General features: G+C 41.3%; 3 protein-coding genes and 1 long non-coding RNA gene across 4 annotated transcripts; 2 read left to right on the forward strand and 2 right to left on the reverse strand.

Annotated features, from left to right (window-relative positions):
* Positions 1–484: 484 nt before the first annotated feature.
* On the reverse strand, positions 485–2,376 carry LOC130136053 (uncharacterized). Its single transcript, XM_056306054.1, has 3 exons — positions 2,238–2,376; positions 1,963–2,113; positions 485–702 (listed from the first exon to the last, which is right to left on the reverse strand). The coding sequence occupies exons 1-3, from the start codon at positions 2,311–2,313 to the stop codon at positions 594–596; spliced, it is 336 nt and encodes a 111-aa protein (XP_056162029.1). The 5' UTR covers positions 2,314–2,376; the 3' UTR covers positions 485–593.
* Positions 2,377–2,383: 7 nt separating this feature from the next.
* Positions 2,384–5,341, forward strand: LOC115671243 (protein SRG1-like). The gene is made up of 3 exons (XM_030592754.2): positions 2,384–2,635; positions 3,212–3,459; positions 3,556–5,341. The coding sequence occupies exons 1-3, from the start codon at positions 2,384–2,386 to the stop codon at positions 4,139–4,141; spliced, it is 1,086 nt and encodes a 361-aa protein (XP_030448614.2). The 3' UTR covers positions 4,142–5,341.
* Positions 5,342–12,888: 7,547 nt separating this feature from the next.
* Positions 12,889–14,721, forward strand: LOC115671132 (anthocyanidin 3-O-glucosyltransferase 7-like). The gene has a single exon (XM_030592606.2). The coding sequence runs from the start codon at positions 13,072–13,074 to the stop codon at positions 14,464–14,466; it is 1,395 nt and encodes a 464-aa protein (XP_030448466.2). The 5' UTR covers positions 12,889–13,071; the 3' UTR covers positions 14,467–14,721.
* Positions 14,722–16,402: 1,681 nt separating this feature from the next.
* On the reverse strand, positions 16,403–18,113 carry LOC130136054 (uncharacterized). Its single transcript, XR_008815123.1, has 3 exons — positions 17,705–18,113; positions 17,359–17,475; positions 16,403–17,062 (listed from the first exon to the last, which is right to left on the reverse strand). It is a non-coding gene; the product is annotated as an uncharacterized LOC130136054 (long non-coding RNA).
* Between the last annotated feature and the right edge of the window lie 824 nt (positions 18,114–18,937).

Consider the following 18,937-nt stretch of genomic DNA (forward strand, 5'->3'; position numbering starts at 1 on the left):
CAACGGAAAGAAGAGATAATAAATACATTTTTAGGATGTTAATCGTGCTGATTAATTTACCATTATGATATGAGTACTTCTAACATAAAAATAGGACGTGGGACTATGAACATGATATTATATCTTGTTACATCCTCGGCATCTGGTGAGATAGAACAAATACGCCCTATCCATTTTGCTATTCCTAGGATGCAATCATCGTCTATGAGCAAGAATTGTACAGATGAAACGGATTAAGTCAATCATATATAAAGAACGGGTGAGTCTCGTATTGATTCATAATAAAAACGCGACATCTCATGCAATTTCTGAACTACGTTTGATTATGTCTACATTACTCGTAGGTTAAACCTAAATAATATTGTCTTCGCGTCTGAATTCTAGGCTCTCCTCACAAACCGCTCTTGCGCAGTTGATATATGTCACACCCCCAACTCAAAAGAGTAAGGGCATAACACGGCCGTCCTAACACGCAAGGACAACCTCAATAAAACCTAAATTCAACCTAATATATATGCGATAAAAAATTCATCTGGTTACAATATCAGAGTTCACTATAATCTATCTAAAAGATATATACATATCTACCACAACTAACTTAGAAGCTCACTAGCTATAGACATCCCATACAAAAAATCCCCACCACCAAAAGTCCCCTTGAGAATGGTACGCTCACGCCCTACTTGTGACTTGCTGAAGAACCTGAAAAGCAAGTAAAATGAAAGGAGTGAGCCACCACGGCTCAATGAGTAATATATTTCTTCTAAGCGGATCGAACAATCACATGCAATGCTATAAATGACATCATAACTCCTCGTCACAAATTTAATATATGGTATACATAAAATATAAAAAAATATATGATAGCTTTCCAACGAAACTTTGTAACGTACAAGATTAGTCAATAAAACCTACTTGACAACAACAACCATCAATGGTCTATCCATTGACTAATCTCATCAAATCACACGTCGATGGACCATTCCATTGATGAATCTAATGCTCACTATCAAAATATGTTCACGTTTAACGCCGTGACAAAAGCGGCCAAGTTTACCCCCCTTGGCTAGGTCTACCACCTATATCAGCCAGCGATTCAGCCTAGAAGGAAGTCCTAAGAGTATGCATACTCCCCCTCAATGGGTTCTCATCATAGCGATATGAGCCATAACAACCAAAATCTTTCTCTGACAACTCACAATTAATATCAGAAAGTCATTTCATAAATCGGTTTCACAAACTGAATCACATAATCATTTTCTATCATCAAATAGAATCCATTTTATAAAACATTTCGCATCCAATACAAACAGTTTTTGGTAATTCCTTTCACAAAATATTTAAGCAAAACATTCACAAATACTCATACATTGTCAATTGACTAAAAGATAGTAAAAGTTTGATCCCATTTATGCAGAAAACATGCTCTTAATAACTCTGACTATATTATAACATTGCCATTTTCAAAACATAAGCTTGTAAATTCATAGAAGAAATAATACCACTCATCTGAGAAAAGTCGAAAACCAACCGATGTCGTTACTTGAGCCAATGCACTCGAATTCGTAACAATTAACCGAAATACGATATCAAAAATCAAGTAAAATCTACTTTTAACTAACTACTCGACTGAACTACACTTATTTGTCGATAAAACCACTCCTAACGCTAACGAATAAACTCGGTTATAGCAGATGTTCACTTTTATCCGTTACGCGTATTATCCAATATGCGTAACTCGAACACGAAACCTATGAAATTCGTCCTGGACAAACCATACTTCGAAATAGTTACTTGACAAACCCCACCGCTCTACAACACCATAAACCATCATTTCACACAAAATCGTAGCTTAATAACTCCTCAATCGAGTATCGTAATTCAAAATCAATATTCCTTCAAATTTGTGTCATAATTTCCGAAATCACTATGATTAGACGAATAGAGGCCTCGATTACTTACCCGGCATTGCAAAACGGCGTTGATTCGGTTTGTCGAGTGGTATGGATCATAAACGCACGAAGATTTTCCCTCTTCCCCCTTTTCTTCTTCTCTGCGTGCGTCCTCTTCTTTCCCTCTTGTTTTCGGTCACCGATGGTCTGCTTCTTCAACCCTTGCGTTGAAGACAAAGGGTGAATTAATGGACTGGGCTCTAAACAAAATAATGGGTTATTTAAGCCCATTATTACAGATATCGCTGATAGTACTTTTATAAACAGGACTTGCACAACACCTACTGGCTGAATTGTGTCCAATAACAGTAGAATACTGATCAAAAGTTGACTGTCCTTCTTTTCGGTGGGCGATCAGCATCCCATAGTCAATTCAAGAAATCAGGCGGAGGGGAGATCAGACAGCGGAGGGAACAGAGGAGAGGCAAAAAATGAAGGAGGAGGAGAGGGCGAACTTGAACTGGACGCTGCCGGTGCCGAGCGTGCAAGAGCTGGTGAGGCAGCGACAGCCGGATGCTGTGGCCCCCAGGTACCTCCATGACGACGTGGGACTGGCCGAACACCGTCAAGAGTCGTTGCAGGGCTTGCCTTGCGTTGACCTGGGGAAGCTGATGGACCCTCCTTCCCGATCCACCGAGCTTCGCAACCTTCACTCTGCCTGCCACCAGTGGGGTCTTTTCCTGGTACGATTTGTACTTGATCATTAGCTTAAATACATATAGTCTTCTGTCTGTTGATGTTACAATACCCCCTCTTTTTACTGCATAATCTATCTCAAACTGAAGGACTTCGATGCTGATGCCTTCTGATCCGATTATGTGCAGACAGTAGAGCTGACTTATTTTACCGATATGTATCGAATGAAGTATCTCAATTTCGTTCCTTTTCATTGCTCAATTTCCTTGCTAATACAAAACGGCTTTAACTACACTTTTCATAAGCTTTCCAGGTAGTCGCTATCCATGTTTGATTATTTACCCAACCTTGCGTTTGGATACCCACCTGTTCTTTTTATTTTTCGTCTAAACGAGTACGTCAAGTTGGTGAGTCATTTCATGCATTTGAAATGGTTAATAATTTAGAATCCATCAAAATGATCTTGCGGAAACATGATTAGCATCATTTCATTGATCAGTATTATCTTCGTGTATGATATGAACCATTGTCACCGAAAAATAGAAGGATCATGATAGTATCTTCATGGGAATAGGGTTGAATTTGGAAAAGCAGAGGGTCGTGATGTTGCAGTGAATGTGCAGTTAGTGAACCATGGAGTGTCAGATGAAGGGATGAGGATGATGAAAGAGAACGTGCAAGGGTTCTTCGAACTGCCCTACCACGAGAAGCAAAAGTCAGCCCAGAGACCCGGAAGTCTCGAAGGTTACGGGCAGGCTTTCGTCACCTCTCACGACCAGAAGCTGGAGTGGAACGACATGATCTTCCTCAAAGGCCTTCCTCTTCATGCAAGAAATCTCGATCTCTGGCAGCAAAATCCCCCTGAATTCAGGTCATTTGGTTTCCATCTTTTTCATTAATGTTATATATATGCATTTCAAGTTAGCCAAATTAAGCAAATGTTGATTGTGAATACCTAATCGATCAGGATAGCACTGGAGAAATACAGCGAAGATATGAGGAAACTGGCAGTGGAAGTAATGAAGTATATTGGAATGGCGTTGGGGATTCATGAAGGTGAACTGGATTTGTTGATGAAAAGTTTCGGAGAAGGGAAATACGAGGTCAGGATGAATTACTACCCAGCATGCCCGGAACCTGAGAGAGCACTAGGCCTGTTGCCTCATGCCGACATCCCAGGGATCACCCTGTTGACGGAGTGTGGCAACATCCCTGGCCTTCAGGTCGTTAGCAAGGACAACCGCTGGGTCATGGTTCGACCCGTTCCTGGCAGCATCGTTGTGAATTTAGGTCAAATCATGGAGGTTTACAGCAATGGCACGTATAGAGCACCGGAGCATAGAGCGGTGGTGAACAAAGAGAAGGAGAGGGTGTCCATAGCAACCTTCTGCTATCCCAGCCCGTCTCTTCCAGTTGGACCCTCACCACAGCTCCTTGCCGCCACTGGACTCCCCCCTATCTTCCAAACCCTTTCGCACTCTGAATACATGCAGTGCTTCTTAAACCGCAAGCTTGATGACGCGGTTCCTTTCATCGATAAACTCAAACTGTAGACACCGAACCGATGCATTCGTTCTTTTCATCTTCTTCTTGTACCGTGTGTCATGAACATGCTTTTAGGTTGTTCCTCCTATATTGACATTTCAATAAGACAGTGGAAGTTTTAGATTGTAGGACGATCTGAGTGAGGAGCTGAATTTCCGTTGGGAAGATGCTGCTCTAAGAAGCGTTTCAGCGGCCTTCTCTGGTCTTCAATTGTAATCTGTGAACTTCTTTCCATCTCTATGTTTAATTCAAGGAGGATGAAATTAATACTTACTCTCATTTCACTGTTTTCATGTGTAGACTTCCAAAAATGTACATGTGTGCATGTGTAAGTGCGGCGGAACTTAACATTTTCGAAATAGCTATCTCCAACTATTGATGTAGTCGCTTTTGTACATTCAGCTGCCATCTGCAAGCTTCTGCAATCTACTCGCTTCTCTTGGCAATGGATATTCAACACTTCTTTTACGCGAAGGAGACCGAAGCAAGAGTGTTGACAGCTGTCGCAATCTCCCCGAGCCGAGCTCCAGAAGTTTACGGCTAATGGATTACTAAGTCTAAACCTAGGACTTAACTTGGCTCTCCCAAGCCCATACTAATTCGCGACTTAAGGTTCAAGTTATTAACATGCAAATCAATTTTATCTAGGAGTCGGCATTAATCAATTTAGGGTGGTTGATTAGATACTCGAGTAAGGCAACATGAGAATTGCCTTACTCTTACAAACTAGAGATTTAAAGAGTTCGGGAACTTGATTACACTAGTTAAAACTAGTACCTTTTCGGTACTTAATCTTGTTCAATCATCAATCAAAACGGTAAAGGCGGCAAACTTGCGTGTTGGGAGCCATAAGGTTCTCTTCCTAACCAGGCTAAAGGGAGGCAACACTCAATACATCGGAAGAGTGCAAAAAATGGCCCAACATGCCTCTAAACGTCCACATGCAATATCGAATTAAACATACAATTCAAAACATGTGAACCGAACATACGCAATCAAGCATAGCACTTATCACATTAAAAGGCAAGAAAAGGCAATTCCCTAGCCCAATCCTAGTTTTCGATTTTATTGAGCCTAGTCCGACCAAACTAAAAAGAAAGGCCCGACCCAAATTAAAATAAAACCTAATCTAATATTGAACTAAACAGGCCCAGCCCATAACCTATTTCTATTCAAGCCTAGCTCGGAGAAGCTAATAGAGACTGACCCGACTCGGCTCCGACTAGTTTGACTTGACTGATCCTCTGCCTCCCCCCGCACCGCTCTTCTCGGCTTGGCGGCACGCCACTCCAGCGTCGCCTCGGCCAGCTCAGGCCAAGGGCCACACTCCGTGGCTGGACACCAAAGCAACAAAAGGGATGGGGCCGAGGCGGGCTGAAGCCGTGGACGGCCCCAAAACGCTGGCAAGGTCGACTCACAGCCAAAAAAGGGGCTCGGCTACAAATAGAGAAACGACAACAGAACTCACAAGGGCATTTTATCGAACACCCAATACATGCCGATGAACCGTGAGGTTTCTGGCCCAACCAGGACTCGAGCTTGTGTCGGATCTCTCAACAGACAAACAACAGAGTAGATAAAGGCCACACAAAGGACCGATGAGGGTCGGAGCTCGTGTGAGCTGGGCGGCCTCGAGCTCCGGCTCGGCGTGCCCAAAAACAGGGCATAACAGAGCATACCTGCTATGTGGCGGCCACGGTTTGTCGGTCGGGTAACGGGACCGTCCGGTGTCACCTCGGCCAACTCGAGTCGAGAAATAGTTTGAAGATTGTTAACATCTAAATTTTAGCAACCCCCGTAACATTAGTTCACATTTTCATTGGAGGCATTAGTAACACCTTCATAGCACTCAAGCGGGTCCGGTCGTGAATGACATTGGCTCGATCGGGGATTGCATTGTAATCAGCCTAATATTTCCCTTTTGCCTAAATAAGATTGCATGCGGTGATTATGGCTGGCCGTGAATGGTGAATGAGAGCAAAAAGCAAACAATTCTGATCGGGAGCTAAAAAAGAGAAAGAATGGCCTGTGTAGATTCAGTCAACATGGGAAGATTTTTGGGCGGAACAAAGAGGAAACTATGGGCTGACTGGGTCGAATTTCAATTGGGACAAGGTGACCAATCAATCCAGCAAATTTCGGTCAGCTAAATGGAGGAATTGGTGGGATATTTTCCGCGAATGATAGGAAAGTGAAGCATGGATTGGTCAGCATGGGAAGCAAGTAAAAGGAAAAGAAAGAAAACGAGGAATCCTTGAGTCGAAAGAAGAATCAGCAGGAAGACTGCTCCACCAAATCTTTGACTTTCCAGCATCTCGATAATCATACAAGGAAAAGATCGAGTCACTTCCATAACTGAACAGGAAGAAAAGAGATTTGGGCAATGGTTGGGGCGATAATCAAAGAAGGAGATTGGCTAAATAGGTGTATTGTAAAGCAATGAAGAGCGGGGACGAGGACGTTCTCCACATTTTCAGAGTCACTTCATATCATCATCTTCACGGAGGCACTATCAGAGAGTAGAAAAGAAACAAAGAATGGGGAGAAAACACAGAGGGGTTCGATAGATAATCTGAATGAGAGGAGAGGAGCAGAATCCATCACGTCAAATACTCATATGGTCTTGCTTCCTTCACGGCGATACTCATACACATCGCCACCCTCATCGTTTTCTCTGTCCATCTGTTACTTGACTACTTTGTGACTATCTCCATCGCGTTATTTAGCCAGGAGTCATCGCAAAAGGGGGTCTACACACGTTCACGCCATCAAGAGTACGTGGATCACATCAGCATTGCATCCCACCATCATCTCCAGTCTCCTCGCAAGCGATCTCGGTGATTTCTTCGGACGAGTACGCCAGTGCTCGATGTCAACCCGGTAACCCAACACATCCAGCAACACCAGCAATTCCTCGCAGATTCTCACAGCCTCGACGCACCTTGGGCAGCAAGCTACAAGTCCATCGTAAACAAGCCACCGGGTGACTCCAGCGACTCCCGACTTGTTCTCGGCTACGCGACCACTACCCATCACTGTCTAGGTAGTTTGTAACAGCGATCTCGAACCACACTGACAGTCCTGTTGGGATCGCTGAGTTTTCTTGCAAGTAAACCCAGCAGATTTGGCGCTCTCCATTCCATCACCGGTGTTCCAATGGCAGTCCAGTAACTTGACGATATCCTGACGTCTGGCGGCGCTACCAAGCAACCATCGACAATTCCTTGCCACCGTTGCATGCGTGCATGGAATTTCTGGCCTTGTAGGATCGACTTGGAGTCGAAGGATTGCAACATAACTCCACAGTTTGTGCAAGCCACTGTTCGGCCATGAAGTCTTCACTGTAGGTCTCCGTTTTCTTCATCTCCGAATAGTGAAGTTTTGTGGGAGCTCCGTCAGCCACTCATTGAAGCAGCACAAAATGAAGAAGGGAGCCGCACGAACATGACCACGGATGCTTGATTTGTGATGTGAGTTTATTTTATCCATTTGAATTGTTTATTTGTAAACACTTGTGATTTTGATTTAATTTAGGCGTGGAAAACACTCGAGTGTGTGAGCGAGCGATTGTAAACTTGGATTCACCGATTATAATGGATTATTTGATACTGACTCTCCTCGTTGATATAGGTATCAATATGTCGGACCGAATCACGTAAATCTTGGGTGTTCTTATTATTCCTCGTTATTTCTCTGGCGATTTTCGTGTTGACTTTATTTGCAAGACCGGGTTAACTTTCGCATTCATATTAATATTACAACACATGGCATCTCACGGAGGAGCAAAGGAGAGAAATGGAGCCAAGTTCAACTGCAGTGGCTACTATGCGTAGGTTGTTAGAGGAACAACAAAGGGATATGGCCAACCATGTCCTGAGGCACATATCAGACATTATTAGGCATATGATCGTTAATGCTGTCAACATCATCTCTAAGCCATGGTCGTCCAACCAACCATTTTAAGTACAAGGAAATCCAGTAGTTCTTGGGTATGTTCCTTCAACTTCTGCTCAATTTAATAATGGTGGTAGTTTAGGCCAAGTAATTCCACCACCCAGTGAGAATTTTGAAAAGGCCTGAAACTTTAAATTAAGGTTTGTCGCCTCGTTCTCAGAGGTGAAACAAGGGAAAATTAATGGATTACTAAGCAAGCACTTAGCACGAATTCTCCCAAGCGCATACCAATCGCAACTAATCGCAACTTTGGGTTTTAGTTTAATCATATAAACATGCAATTCAATTGGGAGAATATTTTACTTCCACAAACCAAAAATTTCATAGATTTGGGGATTTGGTAACACTAGACCAGATTAATCAATCACTAACATGTGAGATGTGATCATGCGAATATACATACAAGAATTTAACATTCAATAAATCAAAGTAATATATAAATTGCTAGAAGAAGAGCAAAAAACCTTGATGCATTAAGCAAAGGAAAAGTGGAACTATCATCCAGCGCTCAGTGTTCCGCAAAATGTAAACTAAAGACCAAATAATGTATGTATGACCTAGATATGATTTCTAAATGTAATGATGTAATTCTAATATTTTGGGTTTTTCTTGTTTAAAGCAAACATGATTTAATTTAAATGTTATGACTATATGAATTCTAATCTAACGTGCATTGATGGACCAACATAAAATACTAAATGACATGCATGCTATTAAATTGAATGCAACCTATATGCAATTCTAATGACATGGAGTAGGATTAATCATAAATTAACCCTATTATTCGACTATGTGGAGACTAGTTTTGTGTTTCTTTTTTATAAATAAAAAACTAAACTCTAGGACACTAAACATGACCTAATGAATTTTATTAGAAAGAATAGTGATCTATTTTTTTGGTATTCTCTTTTCATTAGAATCAAACTATAGGCACGAGATATGTTTATTAATTAATCTACGTGATGTAATTGTTAAGCATAAACTCTTAGGCATGAGACTCACTAAATGACGCATAATATATGACATGCATGTCATGAGACCAATTAAACCTATATGACCTATATAAAAAGTTTATAATTTATTTTTAAAAATTGCAATTTTTTTTGTTAGCACTGGCAATGCCACGTAAGACGGCCGACATCCACATTAGCAATTTATGTCCAAAATTGGTCTAAATAACTATATTGGCAAATTGTCAAAATGGGTGGGTCTGAATTGATCAAGTTGAAAAGTTTTGGATTGAATTGCATCCTTACAATATATTTAGCATTTTTTTTTAATTATTATCCCGATATAACTTGAATGTAAAATTTTCAGGTTTAGTTGAATTGGTGATCATTTCTTCGGATCCCCTCCATATGTTCTAATTCTTCACATAATTTTAATTAATTAAACTAGACAAAGCTGTGGGTCTGAACACGGACCAAACTAACTCGAGAGAACGACCAATGTTGCCTAGAGGAGCGACCAATCTTGGATAGTCAGGTAAGTACGACGACCACAATAACGGTTGTGTACGAGAGAGAGAGAGAGAGAGGTCATGGTTGTGTACGACGACCACAATAATGGTTGCGATGGTCATGGAGAGTAGTGCACGCACTTTGATTTTTTTTCTTTTATTTCAATAGTACCTAAAGTTTTCATAACTAATGGAAATTTTTTGACCAAAAAAGAGTAACATATCTCATCTGAAATTTGAATAATGTCTTAGTTTTTTTTTTTTGTGGGAAGGCAAAAAGTTGTTTATTTACTTTTAGGATTAATATCACGAAAAACCCCAAACTGGTACACGTGTGATAAATTTATTCCAAATTAATTTTTTAACTATTTCGACCAAAAAAATTTAACCATCAAAAACCCTAAATTGGTATATCTGTGACAAATTTACTCCAAACTAATTTTTTGACCACCAAAAATCCCAAACTAGTACACTTGTGACAAATTTATCCTCCGTTAAATTAGATTAATACCACGAAAAACACAAAATGAGGGGTAAAACCCAAAACTGGTACATCCGTCAACTACCATGTGTCATCAAACTAAGGAATTTGACGGTAAAATTTAACGGAAATTAACGGAGGGTAAATTTATCATAAGTGTACCAGTTTGAGATTTTTGGTGATAAAAAAATTAGCTTGAGGTAAATTTATTATATATATATTAATTTAAATTTTTTGTGATATTAACCATTACTTTTATCAGGCAAAGACAAGCAAGCCGGTGAGCGAAAAATAGTTTACTGTAAGGAAATTACAGCGAAAATCAGGAAAACCTACGGATGGCCAAAGAGAAAAGGGGTTAATTCCAAAAAAAAGTACCAACTTTAGGTCGAGGGACAATTATGGCCCGAACTTTTTTTTATTCCGTAAAAAAGCACCAACTTTAGGTCGAGTGACAATTCTGGCCCGAACTTTTTTTTGTCTTGTAAAAAAGCACCAACTTCACTTAAATCCCAAATCTGGCCCTTTCTGACTTAAAACCATTGATTTTCCAACTTGACTATTCCACATTAACAATAAATCCACGTGACTTGCTGATTGGATTTAAAGCATTATTCATTGTCTTATTCTCTAAATCACAGCTTGAAGAATAACGGTGAAATTGTTCGTCTCCTTCACTTCACCAGCAAGTAAAAAATATCTCCAGATTGAATCTTTCTGGTCAAACTTCGTAGTTTTGTCGTAATCTGAAACTGTAGACCACCACCTGTCGACAGACGCAATGGAAGAGATTCGCCAGACTCACCACCATAACTTTTTTTCTCAAACAAGGGTAATTTCAGACAGAAAATCAGTGGGGGGCCAAATTTGGGATTTAAATGAAAGTTGGTGCTTTTTTACGAGACAAAAAAAAGTTCGGGCCAGAATTGTCCCTCGACCTAAAGTTGGTGCTTTTTTATGGGACAAAAAAAAGTTCGGGCCATAATTATCCCTCGATCTAAAGTCGGTGCTTTTTTATGGAATAAAAAAAAAATCGGGTCAGAATTGTCTCTCGACCTAAAATTGATGTTTGTTTTTGGAATGAACCCAAGAGAAAAGTCATTGTACATTATTGTCCGCTGCAAATAAGAGAGCCTCATTATTCATGCACGATGCCGATGGCGAAGCTAGAAGACGACGTACAACCACGTCAACTTTATCACCACCACATGATTTTGTTTTTTTATTAGGCTATGAAAAGTTGGTACCACGAGGAATTGCCAGGTTTGCGGCGCCAATATTAATTCGATATTTATTATGGTCCCCACTGGACTGGTGGTGTTGATAAATGACACAAATCTAGCTTTCAACTTTTCGTAAAGGAGCCAACAGTTTGATAATTACACTATTACTCGAATTTTGAAATCCATTTCCTAAATATTAAAAGATTGACTGTCTTCCTATTATTTTTTCTTATGTTTATAAATATTATGATAGTTCCATTTAAGTGTATTGCAGCATGATCTATATAATAATAGTTGAAACGTTGTTTAGAGTTGTACCGAGTTGATATTTCTGCTATTTTAGTTTCTTAATTTACAGATTTAACTAGATTCAAATAAGAAAACACGAAACACAAAAACCCGAAGATCTTATCCATCTAAAAAATAAGAAACAATATTTAGATTAATATAAGCACGAGAAATCTGTAGATAAATTAATATCGTGATCAAATATTTTTATGAAAACGCTTGTTTTTAAGATAAAAGAACTATGAATCCATATAACTCTAAATAGGGTTATATTTCTATGATTATAGAGATTATAAATTAAATTTACTTAAATAGAGTCATAGTAATATTTATAAAGACCAAAAAGGTAAAAATGTAACAAAAATGTAGCATACTTTTTGTTGTTGTTGATTTAGTAAATGGGTTGAAGTGAAAAGTGTTGAGTATGCCTTGAATTTTGTTTTTGGTATTCGACCTAAATTGAGTTTCGATACTTGAATTGAGAATTGTGGCGACCTGACTTGAGAAAAATAAATGGAGCTTTAGTGTTGGTAGCATAGGGCTTGGGCACAGAATTGGAACGATATAAATATTTTTCTTTTAAAGTTATTAGATCTAAGAAGTAGAGACATAAAGAGTGTTAAGGTTTTTTGAGTCACCTTTTGTATTTCTTGAATTTCTATAGTGGATTTTGCTTCTCCTCTCCCCGTCATTTTTCCCGCAAAGGGTTTTCTACATAAATTTCTGCATTCTTTTATTATTCTCAATTTTAATTTCGTTATAGTTTCTGCATTGGTCATAACAAAAAGATCTACACTCTGGTCAATAGTGTGATTATGAAATTTGTGAATTGTACGGAAGGATTAATTTGATTCATTATGAAAAGTTGAGGAGCTAGATCGAACAAATCGAAAGTTCACGGACTAAATTGAACATTTTGAATAGTTCAATGACTACGTCAAACAAATTAAAAGTCCAGAGATGACATTGCACATCGGGCGGACTTCAAAGACTATTTGTATTATTTTATCTAATATTATTTGATGCAAAAACAGAGAGCTATTACTCATGCACGACAGACAATTATATCCAATGAGGTGAATGTTTGTATGTGGTGAAGAGATGACAAAAGGAATAATTGCAAGGTTTATGGACCCCATATCAATTCGACATTTATTATGGTCCCAATTTCTTTGTTGATAGTAATGAGTTGTCAATTTGTTAAGTTAAGTATCTTGATCACCGGTCCCCATTTGCTCGACGCGTGATGGTTTCCCACTCCCGCATCAAAATTAATGGACCAATTTGGTCATTTTCCCTTCCCTTCTACTGAGCAAAATACAAAATATAATAAGGATATGGTCACTAAATATCGTCTGCTGGAAAGTCAGAGAGCAAGTTCTTACTCATCCAGGATGCCTACGATGTAGCTCGCATCAACCACATATAGAGGCAAACTCTTCTAAGCGTCAGAAAAGAGTACGCTTTAGGAATCTCAATTTCCTCGAACTACAACGCAACTTACCACGCAAAAGATTACAAATCCGAATCACCATGTCGTCGGAAAAACACGTCGCCGTCCTCGCCTTCCCGTTCGGCAGCCACCCTTGGCCTCTCGCCAACCTGCTCCTCAAGCTCGCTACCGCCGCCCCGGCCGTCTGCTTCTCTTTCTTGAACACGGTCAAGTCCAACGGTGCCATTTTCCCTCCGCCGTCGAGAGCTGAGCTACCTACCAACGTCCGGGTCTATGACGTCAGTGACGGCTTGCAGGACGGCCACCACGGGGCGATGAAGCATCCGAGAGAACAAGTGGGGTTGTTCCTGGAAGCGGCGCCCGAGAGTTTTGGAGCCGCTGTTGACGCTGCGGAGCGAGATGCGGGGAAGAAGGTGAGTTGTTTACTGACGGACGCTTTCTTAATTTTCGCATGTAAAATGGCAGAGAAAATGCGGGTTCCGTGGGTAACCCTCTGGGTCCCCGCTCCGTATTCGTTGGCGACCCACGTGTACATTGACGTCATCAGTGAGCTCCGTCGAGAATCCTCCGGCGGTGGCACCTCCACCGACAACGACAACGACGAGAGCCTCGGAGTAATTCCAGGATTGTCTATGATGCACATTTCAGATTTACCAAATGAGATAATCGATGATCAGGATACATCAAGGATTGCGTGCATGCTGCGCGAGATGGGGCGTGTGCTCCCCGGTGGTGCCACCGCCGTCGTCATGAACTCCTACGTGGAAGCGAACCCAACACCTCTGATAGCGGACCTGAAATCCAAGTTCAAGATCCTCCTCCAAGTGGGGTGCCTCACGGTGTCGTTCCCCCAGCCGCCGCTGCCGTCGAGCTCCGCCTCTGACGCTACCGGTTGCTTGACGTGGCTAGACGCCAGAGACCCTCGGTCTGTGGCGTACATATGCTTCGGGACGGTGGCAATGCCGTCGCCAAGCGAGGTATCAGCTCTCGGGGAAGCCTTGGAATCCGCTAAGACCCCATTTCTGTGGTCCCTCAAGGAACACGTGCTGGCGTACTTGCCCGAGGGGCTCCAGGAGCGGACAAGTGCGTACGGGAAATTCGTCCCATGGGCTCCGCAGGGCCAGGTGCTGAGCCACCCGGCCTGCGGGGTCTACGTGACGCACTGCGGGTACAACTCGGTGTTTGAGAGCGTGGCGGGGGGTGTGCCGATGGTATGCAAGCCATTCTGGGCGGACAACATGATGAATGGGAGGATGATAGAGGAAGTGTGGGGGATTGGAGTGAAAGTAGAAGGTGGGATCATAACGAAGATTGGGATGGAGAAGGCATTGGAGGTGGTGTTGAGGAGTGAGAAAGGGAAGGAAATGAGGAAGAAGGTTGGTGAGATGAGGGAGAGATTGGTGGAGGCTGCTGGGCCTCGTGGGAGTGCTGAGGCTGATTTCAAGGTCCTTGTGGAGCTCATCTCTACTGCATGAAGAGCATGGCAATTGCTACGATTTGCAGCAGAGTCTGTTTGATCTACTGAGTGAATTGATTTCGTGTACTCGTGGTTAATTCTTTTGACTCTCTAGCTTTGATTTGAACTCTCCATTCTAATTTTAGTGTGCCCTTGAATGAGTTTCAATATCTTTTCGCATCATGTTTACTTCCATCTTAATTAAAAGAAAACATAATCTCATCTGTTTCGTAGTCGTGATTGAATAAAGCATATGAAAGAATTTATTCCACAACTACCTATTTTGCTTGTAGCGTGGACATAGCTTGCCACAAAGCCAAACTCTTGAAGATCATAATTTGTAGAACTGATAGGAGGGGAGCCATAATATCATATGACTCCACATCATTGAGTCTTTGCACTCGTGCATCTATATCATATGTAAAGATGTGAAGATCTTCTATACTCTAATATGTGCTATTTTTGGGATGGTCGAGCCAGACTTTGTAACTAAGGCTGCCTCAAACAGGGAGAGTTTCGACCTAATGAAATTTTGTTACGAAACTGTGTGAACTTGTGTTATGACACAGACGCATGGCGTATAGAGTTGTGTTCTGAAACTTCCTCTTAGGGTCCGTTTGTTTAAAGGACAACTGTTTCTGAAGAATTGTTTTTCAATTTTTTTGATATTTGGATGACGAAAAACTAATTGATTTAAGAAAAAAGTTTTTCGTTAACTGAAAACAACAAATTTAAATTAGGAAAAAACGATTTTTCCTTTTAGTAAGATGAAAATTTCTTTTCCTAAATCATCATTCCGGCATCTTTTGATACCAAAACTATCATTTTATCTTGTGTAGACTTCGCGGCAAACGGACAGAATCGCTCCAAGAAGAAGAATCGCATGAGATTCATGTTGAGCTTGGGACAAGATGTCTTTCATCGGCACATTCTTGTGCATTCCTCCAGTTAAGTTCCTCTATAAATCACCTGAGCTGTTGGTACCCATTAGGGGTGTCAATGGGTCGGGTCGGGTCAGGCTTTCATGATACCCGACCCGACCCGAAACCAATAGGGTCCGGCTTGACCCGCCCAGACCCGGCCCCAGACCCTATTCAGCGTACACCATAAGGCCCGGGTCGGGTTTGGGTTTTTTTTTTTTTTTTTTTTTTTTTTTTTTTTTTCGGGCTTCGCATAACTTCCTTCTCTAAGTTTGATATGCTTGAAGTTTGTCTGCAAGCAAGCAACCAACTCTAAGGCGTTCATCCATCTGGCTTCCGAATTAAAAAAGCATAAACAGAAATAAGTGAAAGCGAGACATTCTTGTACTAAGTTTGTTAGCAATTTTTACTGCTGCTGCAGTGTAATCCCCTGTGGCTAGGTTACCAGCTGAGCTCATTTCAGCAAGAAGCAATAGGCCTCTACCTCGAGGCATAAAGAGATGCAAAACACATTGTTCCATTCTATGGACAGCACAAAGGCTACAAGAAAACATCAATTCAAGTGAGCCTGATAATAACATCTACTATTGGCATCAATAAGTAAATAGAATAGTCTTCAGAGTAACAAACAGATACATCAACCTTCCAGGAACCATTCCTTCGCAGGAAATAAAAAATTCAGATATTTCTGTCATCTAGCAGTGCAAGTATGTGAAGCTCTAACATCCAGTTAATCAGGCACTTAACGAATAGGTTATCTATCTTCTACAAAACTGTAAATATTTTCTATCTATTAGCCTAGGGACACTGACTATCTGTTCAAAGCACAAAATGGCTGAGATAGGATATCCATAAAGAGACCGTCTGACAGAATTCTATAACAAAAAAAAATTAACTTCAAGAATCTGGGCCGGTAAAATGGGATACACAAGTTAACTTATAACTGCTCCAATGATAGTAGAGCTTCAAGCAATCTCCTTGAAAAGCTTAAATAACAAGATCATATGATAAGAGTGCAAAATCATGAAAGGCAGATGAAAAAAAAATTGTGTCAATTTTTCAATGATTATTCGTAATCCTAGTTTTAGGAAGGGATACCAACTGCATCAAGCATACAATATAACAGCATTCCTCATTTCCCTCATCCCCCAACCCCCAAAGGAAAGGAAAAGAAAAGAAATCGATTCCGCTAAAGAAAGCCTTTGTCCAAGTCTCCTTGAAAATCTTCCTTTCATCAGCTCTTCTTCCTAAGATAGACAATCAACTTACTGAAAAATTGAATTTAATTGTTAGCACTCCTTCAGGTACAAAAGTTCAGTTTCTTTTTTTTTTTCTCTTATCTTTGAAGGACAGGTTCAAAAGTACAATATACATGAAATGAAGGAAGTTCCAAACCACAATGGACAAGGCTTGGCCATGATACAATATCAATAGACATCATAAACCAAGTGACAAAGCAATGTCCATGGAGTTGCTGTTCATGCGTCACCTTGGGTGGGTAATTCAGGGTTCATCATCGACCCCATTAAAACTACTGGTGCCGCAAGTGAACCCAACAAGGCTTTGTGTTCTTCCCAAAAGCCATACCTGCCGTGTCAATGTCTTCAGGACGACACACTTGCCCTTCCTTTGCGAGTCCAGATCAATATTGGCACCATCTTCGTCAGCCTCATCCTCAGGGTTCATCTCAAGAATCTTTAAGCACAATAAATTCCAATCAGAGGATAACTCAAAGCAAGAAGGGAGACAACGAGCATATTATACGAGGAACACATTATCATCACTCATCAGCCAAGAAAACACACTACAGCTATAAACTCTCGGAGAAAAGACCTCAGTCAGCCCAAAATACAAAGACATCATGCGAGACGTAACTTGCCACACCCCGAATTTTCAACAGAGATTTGTCAGGGACAGTCCCCAAATCACGAGCACAACAAGAGCCCTTCAATCAAACCCGTTTTACAGTCAAACCAATTCCGAAAAGTTACCTCCACAATGTTGCCGACCAGGTAGGGGAGTTGCTTGTTGAGCTTAATCTTCTCTTGGTTCTCCTATATCTTCTCCTTATACGACTCTAGCTCCAGATTCGTCCTCTGCAGCTCCTCCTGTCACCACAAACCAAAAAAAAACCAATATCCCATCAAAACCCCCCATCGATGCACCGACTCAAATCACTAGATTCGAAAACAAATTACTGAAGACCCAACAAACAAGCAAAGCTCGCGCTACAAGCCCTAGCAATCCAATCGAAGCCATCGACATCCGCACAAGCTGAGGGAGATAGAGACGACGCGACCGACGACAGGGTACTTAGCTTCGAACTTCTTCACCCACCTGATCAGTGTATGGCGGAGGACGGCGAATCGGACAGGGGAGAGGCGGTGGTCGGCATGGGGTCCATGGACTCGACGGAGTCCCGCTGGGTGTTCCAGGATGAGGACGATTCGGAGATCGAGGGCGACGAAGAGGGCGATGACAACGACGTCAGACCTAGGGTTTTTTCATCCTGCAGTGCTATGCGCGCAAAGAGGGGAGAGAGAATGGGAGAGAGACTGAGAGAGGGAGAGTCAATGGGTCGGCCCAGAGTGTCAATGGGTGGGCCTGATTATACCCCAACCCTAATGGTACCACAAGTTTTAGGGTCAAATTGAGACCCGACCCCAAAATATCCCAAATTTTAGGGCCGAGTCGGGCCGAGGCGGTCCGGGCCGGGTCAGCCCGGGTTTTGTTGACACCCCTAGTACCCATATTCCATATATATCTCTTGAACAAACTCCTCTCTTGTGTCCAGAAAGAGAACTCTTTACGATTCTCAATTTCCTCGACCTACAACACCCTCGACAACGTAAAAGATTACAAATCCTAATGACCACGTTGCCGGGAAAACATGTTGCAGTCCTCGCCTTCCCATTTGGTCGCCACCCTTGGCCTCTTGTCAATCTCCTCTTCAAGTTTACTGTTAAATTATATCTCGAATTTAAATTGTTTACGAAAACCGAATGCATGCACTACAAAACAAAACAAGGGCTCATATATATTATATATATATATATGTGGTGGGTGGAAGTCCAAAAAAAAAAAAGAGTAAAAGTTGTTGACAGCTAAGAGAATTGGGAGGTGGGTTCCTAGTTGTTGACAGCTTATGTGGTGGGTGGAAGTCAGATAAAAAAGAGAGTAAAAGTTGTTGACAGCTAAGAGACTTAGAGTACTGTAGCCCATAGGCTTTTCTAAACTCACTACTAGGTCTTCCTTTCCTAGAAGCCTGCAGCCGCACAAAATAGAGAGCACAATAGCAGGATGTCCTCTCTCTTCAAGTGACAGCCGCACGATGAAGAAGTGACGGTGGGACAGTAGAGCTGTCGGCAAATGAGCAGGAGCCGCACCAAGTGAAAAATGCCAGTGAGTTCCTTCGTGCGAAGAACTCAAGTATTTTAAGGCCGTATTTGATAACCGACTAAATACTAATTTTTTTTTATTTTTTTATTTTTAAAATCAGTTTTGAAAAAAATTATTTAATAAATTTTTTATTTCCAGGCATAAATTTGCAAAAATTTGTTCTCAGAATCA

This window comes from Syzygium oleosum, unplaced genomic scaffold, assembly GCF_021117445.2.
Source record: "Syzygium oleosum isolate NSW1041296 unplaced genomic scaffold, Sole_v2.1 Sole_v2.41, whole genome shotgun sequence".
Lineage (NCBI taxonomy): Eukaryota > Viridiplantae > Streptophyta > Magnoliopsida > Myrtales > Myrtaceae > Syzygium > Syzygium oleosum.